This window comes from Mus caroli, unplaced genomic scaffold, assembly GCF_978045245.1.
Source record: "Mus caroli unplaced genomic scaffold, Mus_caroli_1 scaffold_15, whole genome shotgun sequence".
NCBI classification, from domain to species: Eukaryota; Metazoa; Chordata; class Mammalia; order Rodentia; family Muridae; genus Mus; species Mus caroli.
Window position 1 is genome coordinate 45170911 of NW_028227270.1, and position 6752 is coordinate 45177662.

Consider the following 6752-nt stretch of genomic DNA (forward strand, 5'->3'; position numbering starts at 1 on the left):
ATAACTTAGTAGTACTCCATTGTGTAAATGTACCACATTTTCTATATTCAATCCTCTGTTGAGGGGCATCTGGGTTCTTTCCAGCTTCTGGCTATTATAAATAAGACTGCTATGAACATAGTGGAGCAGGTATCCTTATTACCTGTTGGAGCATCTTCTGGGTATATGTCCAGGAGTGGCATATACCCAGAGTAGCTGGGTCCTCAGGTAGTACTATGTCCAATTTTCTGAGGAACCGCAAAACTGATTTCCAGAGTGGTTGTACCAGCTTGCAATCCCACAAATGGGAGGAATGTCCCTCTTTCTCCACATCCTCACCAGCATCTGCTGTCACCTGAGTTTTTTATCTTAGCCATTCTGAATGGTGTGAGGTGGAATCTCAGGGATGCTTTGATTTGCATTTCCCTGATGACTAAGGATACTGAACATTTCTTTAGGTGCTTTTCAGCCCTTCAAGTTTCTTCAGTTGAGAATTCTGTTTACTTCTGTTCCCCATTTTTTAATAGGGATATTTGGTTCTCTGGAGAAGAAAATAAAGTTCCTCTGAACTAGCCAGTATGATTACAGAGAGGGGAAAGAAAAGTATTCATAATAAAGCCAGATCCAGTTAAGCTACTACAAGCTAATTCATCTGTATATTTTTAGATTTGTCTTAATGGAATTTAACGTTCTTTGAATTAAAGGTTGATCAATTATGGAAGTCCTGCTAAAGAGCACATTTGGTGGCAGGGGTGCTCCAATGCATTGTTTTTAATACATTTGTTCTCCTTTCTTGTTCTAGGATTTAAATCAATCCACGACTCCCTCAATTCTCTCCAACAAATACAGAAAACAAAAATGGATTTAGAGAAACATAAAGTACAGAAAGACCTAAAGAAATTACAACGTAAAATAGTGGAACTTCAAGAAGTGTAACTTTGAAGACACTGTCTTTTCCAGCAGCTGGTGCAAGGGTTTGTTGGGAAAAGTTGTGAATAAGAAAGTGAATATCTTTAGGATGTTACTTCTGGTATTTCTTATCACCTCTAAAAGAAATCAACATTCCAGGGGGAAAAGACACAATAAAGCAAAAAGCTTCATGATGCCTTTAATTTCTTAATGAAAAATTAAGAAATTTGTTTTCATGCATGCATAGTTATATTTTTATTTTCCTACAAGTAAGAAAAGCAAAATTTGTATCATGTACCTGATGAATAAAGTAAGTTCAAGAATATGGCAGAGCCACTAGATGACTGATTATGTCTGAAAATATCAACCACTATAGTTTCATTTCTGCTCCTGTGTAAAAAATCCCTAACAAAAAGGATTAATTTGGCTTACAATTCATTGTAGAGATATCAAGCAGCAGGAGTTTGAAGCAGCTTGTCTTATCACAACCATAGTTAGGAACAGTGAGGAATGAATGCATAAATATTTCTCATGCTTACTCATGTTCAGCTGTCTCTACTGTTCTACACTTTATGACCCCTGACTAAGGAAAGTTACCACACATAGTGGGCATGATCTTCCCATATTGATTATTTAAAACATCTCCCTACAAATACATCCACATGCCAACTAAATCACAGATAATTTCCCACTGAGTTGCTCTTCCCAGGTGAGTCCTGGTTGTGTCAAGTTGACAATTAAAGTTAATCACTATGGGAACTAGTAGAAGAAGGCATTCTTACTTTGTGGTACACTGTTTGTGCTGGAATGAGGACTAATTTCTACCTACAGGTTTTATAAGCCTGACAAGGGAACCCATTACCAGATTTAGAAACCTTCCTTGGTTTGTAGATTTCTAAAAATAGTAACAATTTCTCCCATAATAAAGCAATTTTAACACCCAAATATTTCACCTACACCCACTTTGCTAATTTTTTAATCATGTAAAACATCCCTACTTACTGTCATTAGTGTACACATGGCTTCATTATCTCTGGAGGGAAAGTCATAGTAGACTTAAGAGTTTTAAACAGAAAAGCATCCTCTTGTAATCAAATGTCATGCTAAGGCTCAAGAGCTGATCCCCCAAGTAATCACAAATGTTTCTAAGTCAGCAAGAAAGTGATATATTCAAAATTTTATTTTCAGTATGGTCACAGGATATGACTAGGTAGGCGACAGAAAACTATAATAAACAATGGAAGGATGAAAAATGTTCACCATTGCTCTCAAAAGAATCAAGGGATCTCAGATACCATCTTCAGGTGGCCAGGCAGTGAGTTAGTTGATAATACTGCATGGACACGTGTGAGAGAGAAAAGAAAGCTCTTGTCGAGCATTGGTGAGCCTATAAACTGGTACGATGAATTAGAAGGCAATTTGGAAGCATCAATTAAACATTTTCTTCTCCCCTCTTCCCTTCATCTCCTGACTCTCTGTCATGCACAGACCCTGCAGAACTACAATTCCAAACCTGATCTATTACACAAAGCTCCCCAAAGCCTTGTAAAGACACACCCAGGACTCATACTCATGAGGGATTCTGAAGCTGAAGAATGGTTACACAACAATTTAACCTCTGTTCAGAGGACACTGGAGGACTGGACCTCTTTCCCTTTCCCCTTGCATTACTCCATTTAAGTTTCCTCAAAAATATTATCAGCATGAATGAGCTTCCTTTTTGAGAGAAGGTCAAGATAGAGCCATGGCTCTTACTCCATCTCCAATGCGTGTGCTTAATCATTGAGGAAATGTGAAGCTCTTCTCGAGGCAGACACAGGCTAAGGCTGGAGCACTGGAACTCTGGGATCATATCCAGAGTAGATGATAAGTAGCTCATGAGGTTTTTGTATCCTAATACCGTTTACACAGTCTTGGATAGTGTAAGTCCTGCTGTCTCCCAGCATTTGCTTTCCCTGTATTAGAACTTGCTTTTGGAAAATATTCTGGAAACTTCTTGACATTAGTTGTAGTAGTGACTTTTTGGACATAAGATCAAAGCACAGAGTGAGAAAAGTGTGACTACATCAAATAAAAGGTTTCCACATAGCAAGACAACAATATGGAGGGACAGCATAAGGGAAGGGAAACAAAGAGATGGCTCAGTGGATGAGAACATCTGCTGTACAAGTAGGAAGACCTGCGTTAGATTCCAGCACCCACATTAAAAAGCTGGCATGTAGCCAGGCGTGGTGGCGCACGCCTTTAATTCCAGCACTGGGGAGGCAGAGGTAGGCGGATTTCTGAGTTCGAGGCCAGCCTGGTCTACAGAGTGAGTTCCAGGACATCCAGGGCTATACAGAAAAACCCTGTCTCACAAAAAAACAAAACAAAACAAAAAAGTCCAGACTAGCACCTGCAGGGGCCAAGACAGGAAGTTCACTGGAGCAAGCTGACACCAGTACAACCGCAGGTTCAGTGAAAAGACCGTTTCAGGTGAAAAGGGTGAAAAGGGATAGGATATTTGATGTCTTCCTCTAGCCTTAAACGTCTACACAGATACATGCATACACACCTCAACAAACACACAGATGGAGAATATGGTTGTCCTTCAGCATCATGATCCATACATGTTGAACTCATGTAAAATCATGTAGCATTTGTTGAAGACCTATGCAGATTCTTATATTTCATTTGTTCCTTTATTGCACATTGCCACTAAGGTTGTAGTCTACCATGTCCAGATGGCTCCTCTGAGCAAAATGGAGGACTCCCATTTCTTACCAGGGCTTCCTCTTCTCTGTCTGATCTGGGGAACCTAACCCCCAATCTTCCACCTGAGGAATTTCGCATGGTCCTTGGCAACTTCCTCCTTCCTGATAAGAATCTGTCCAGCAAGTACATGGGATTCCTAGAAGGTCTCTCCATGCAAATGAAGCATTCATAGTACTCCATTTAAACTCCAGCCAATGAAACTTCACCTTAAGAAAAACATCTTCGCATTCTTCAAGGTTCATAAATAGCCCTTGTCCACACCAAATAGAGGTATGGGCATAAGCTAAGACCATGTAAGAGAGCTGTTTCATTAAAATCATCAGAGAAAGCCCTCCCCACACCAGGTTTGGCACTCACTCCTAGCCAGACCAGGATCCTACAGACCCCACCTGTTCTGGTTCCAGCCTAGTGTGTAGCGATGCCTGAACATACTGAAAGGGAGGAAACAGAGGAACCACAGGAGAAATCCCAGGACATATATCACATTCCTATGTTGGAGTGACCCCAAGTTTTCAAGCAGGTCACACATACACTCCACAATTCAGCCACATCCCTAGCCATCCATGTTCTTTTTTTTTTTTTTTTTTTGAGACAGGGTTTCTCTGTATAGCCCTGGCTGTCTTGGAGCTCACTCTGTAGACCAGGCTGGCCTTGAACTCAGAAATCCGCCTGCCTCTGCCTTCCGAGTGCTGGGATTAAAGGCATGTGCTACCACGCACAGCTGCCATCCATGTTCTTTAAACCTCACTAGATTATTGCAATGTCAGGATGTCAGTGCTATATAGTTTCGCTAAACCTTTTTTCTTCTGGCAGGGTTAGTGGGAATGATAACCAAAAGAAGTACATGTTCTATACAGTTCCAGTTTTAAACTACTTTTTACCAATGGTTGAGTCTACAGATGAATTACCTGTAGACTCAGAAAGGCAGACTTCATGTATTGACCATACATTTAATAGGAGGCTAATATCTTGCTCTTAAGGAAGCTACAGACTATGGAAAGCCCAATAATTGCATTTGCAAACACATGGGCAAGGCTGTGATGGGAACTAAGCCAAGTGGAGTAGAGTGGGAAGAGTCTGTAGGACAAGAGACTAAATCCATGAACTTCAAGAAGCTCAATATAGTCAGAGCCTAACATGTGTCCTGGAAGATGAGGAGGGGAGGAGCATGCAGGAAGTGGGTAGAGAGAGAGCTGGGGAACACTGAGGGTGTGTGTGGTTCAACCACAAAGGACTTAGTGTTTTATGTTGAGAAACTGGGCTTTAACCCAAGGGCCCATAATAGGCACTAAGAGACTTGCATTTGAGATTCCTTTGCCTAGAATGGGCAGAAGAGACTGGGAGGAGGAAGCACAGTTGGGCTGAAGGAAAGAGAAATGATGCAGCTGGGCAGGGTCTGTGTACTCAGGGATACACGGTATATACATTATATATTCTGGGTACAGTCAAAACTGTGAGTCCAGTGGTTTATGAGGAAAATGGGGCCTGGATAAAAATTCAGACTGTGAATTTATCTTTGGAAGTCACCAACAAAGTTTGTTGGAGTTATGCGTGGGAAAGACTTGCCTGAGCAACAGTCCCATGGGTCTAGGGGCATGGATACTGCAAGAGGAAGAAGGTGAACACCAAGTGTGAAGGAATAGGGATGCCCAGGTAGGGATGGAATCAGCAGTGGTGTAGAAGCGGTGCAGTAGGTGAGGATGTGACTGCCTGTGAAGGTCTTGGGCTCTGCCTGCAGATGGTGGCAATGATTCATTAGCATTTCACTGTCCTTGTTGGAAGGTAGAACCCACCTACCAAAGATGTCTCACCCAGAGACAGAATGACAACTTAAATGCTTTCTTGATTCCTCTCCTATTTCATAAATAAATGCATGTCTTTACAAACATACAGAGGGTGATGAATTTTTCAGAGAGGCAGGGCTGCTGAAAGGAAACAGGAGAGATAGATCGCCTGCACCCTATGCTACAAGGCTTTTCTCCCTCTCTGTTAGATCCTGTTATAAAGTCATGACATTTTCTGATTCTTTGGTAGAATGTAGCTGTTTCATTTTCAGAAGGGATACATACACATGACAAATGAGAATCTGAAATGACTGGTAGATTGACCACTATGTCATGAGCCAAGTCTACTTCAACAATCTCAGAAAAGAAATGGGGGGAATCTACTAGTTGTCAGAGAATTCAAGGGATGTTGAGTGCTAAAAACCCCAAATTTAATCCTGTGCCACAGTCACCATTCCTGTGGTTTTGGGTTTGTTCTGTAATTTTGGTTTTCTCATCTTCAAATGGGACAATACTGCACCTGCCTTGAAGGTTACTGAAATATGAGAAAGAACATTTATTAAGGTATTGCCAGGTATCAAGAACTGCTCAAGAAGTCTAAATGGATCATACTAGATACTAATCACAACAGAGAGATGAAGCGACTTACTTACTAGGTCAGGTTACTAGACGGAGCCAGAACTTGAACCCATCAGTCCAGAGAACTTGGTTTAAACAGCAGTTTGTATTTTTTTCTTTAAACACAAGCAGATCACCTTACATTAGAGTCTGATTTAGTGACGACTACATATTTACTATTAATAAATAGAGCATCTGACTTTCCTAAGGTAAGATGGGGTTCAGGGTACTCTTTATACAGCCCAGTTTCAGGTCATTATCTAAAAACATTTGTGCTTAAAAGACTCATTTAGTATGAATGAAAAAAAAATACTTCTGCTTTTACTAATCCTATCAAAAGAGAAAAGTAGAGAGAAAACAAAATAGATATTTCTTCTGGATAACCTGCTGACAATGAAACCTTGTCCCAAGGCTCTGAAGTGTGCTTACCTCCATCTCACAGTTTTGCTTATTGTTAGGTCTAAAGTGTGCCCCCAAGATGGCAGCGCTGGTGACAATGTCCTCAATGCCAAATGGAATCAGCTCAGGCTGGACTCTGACCAGATAAACAGAAGGCTCACTAGCAGATAAAACCTACTTAGCATTCCTCAGAAACATGAAGCAGGTAGGTTTCTGTTTGTCAGGATAAGCCTTTACTTCCTTATGCACATGCCCCTACATTCGAGTACCCCCACTAGGGACACCTGGTTTCCAATGAACACAAACAGA

The 6752-nt window shown here is 41.0% G+C and overlaps 1 protein-coding gene across 3 annotated transcripts in view; it reads left to right on the plus strand.

Annotated features, from left to right (window-relative positions):
• Fam81b (family with sequence similarity 81 member B) overlaps nucleotides 1-1213 on the plus strand; it is a 78096-nt gene extending 76883 nt beyond the window's left edge. For all 3 annotated transcript variants that reach the window (XM_021180658.3, XM_085830944.1, XM_085830945.1), the window contains one exon: nucleotides 782-1213. In XM_021180658.3, coding sequence (XP_021036317.1) covers nucleotides 782-915 — 134 coding nt within the window. In that variant the 3' untranslated portion in view covers nucleotides 916-1213. The remainder of the gene's footprint in view (nucleotides 1-781) is intronic.
• The last annotated feature ends 5539 nt before the right edge of the window (nucleotides 1214-6752 follow it).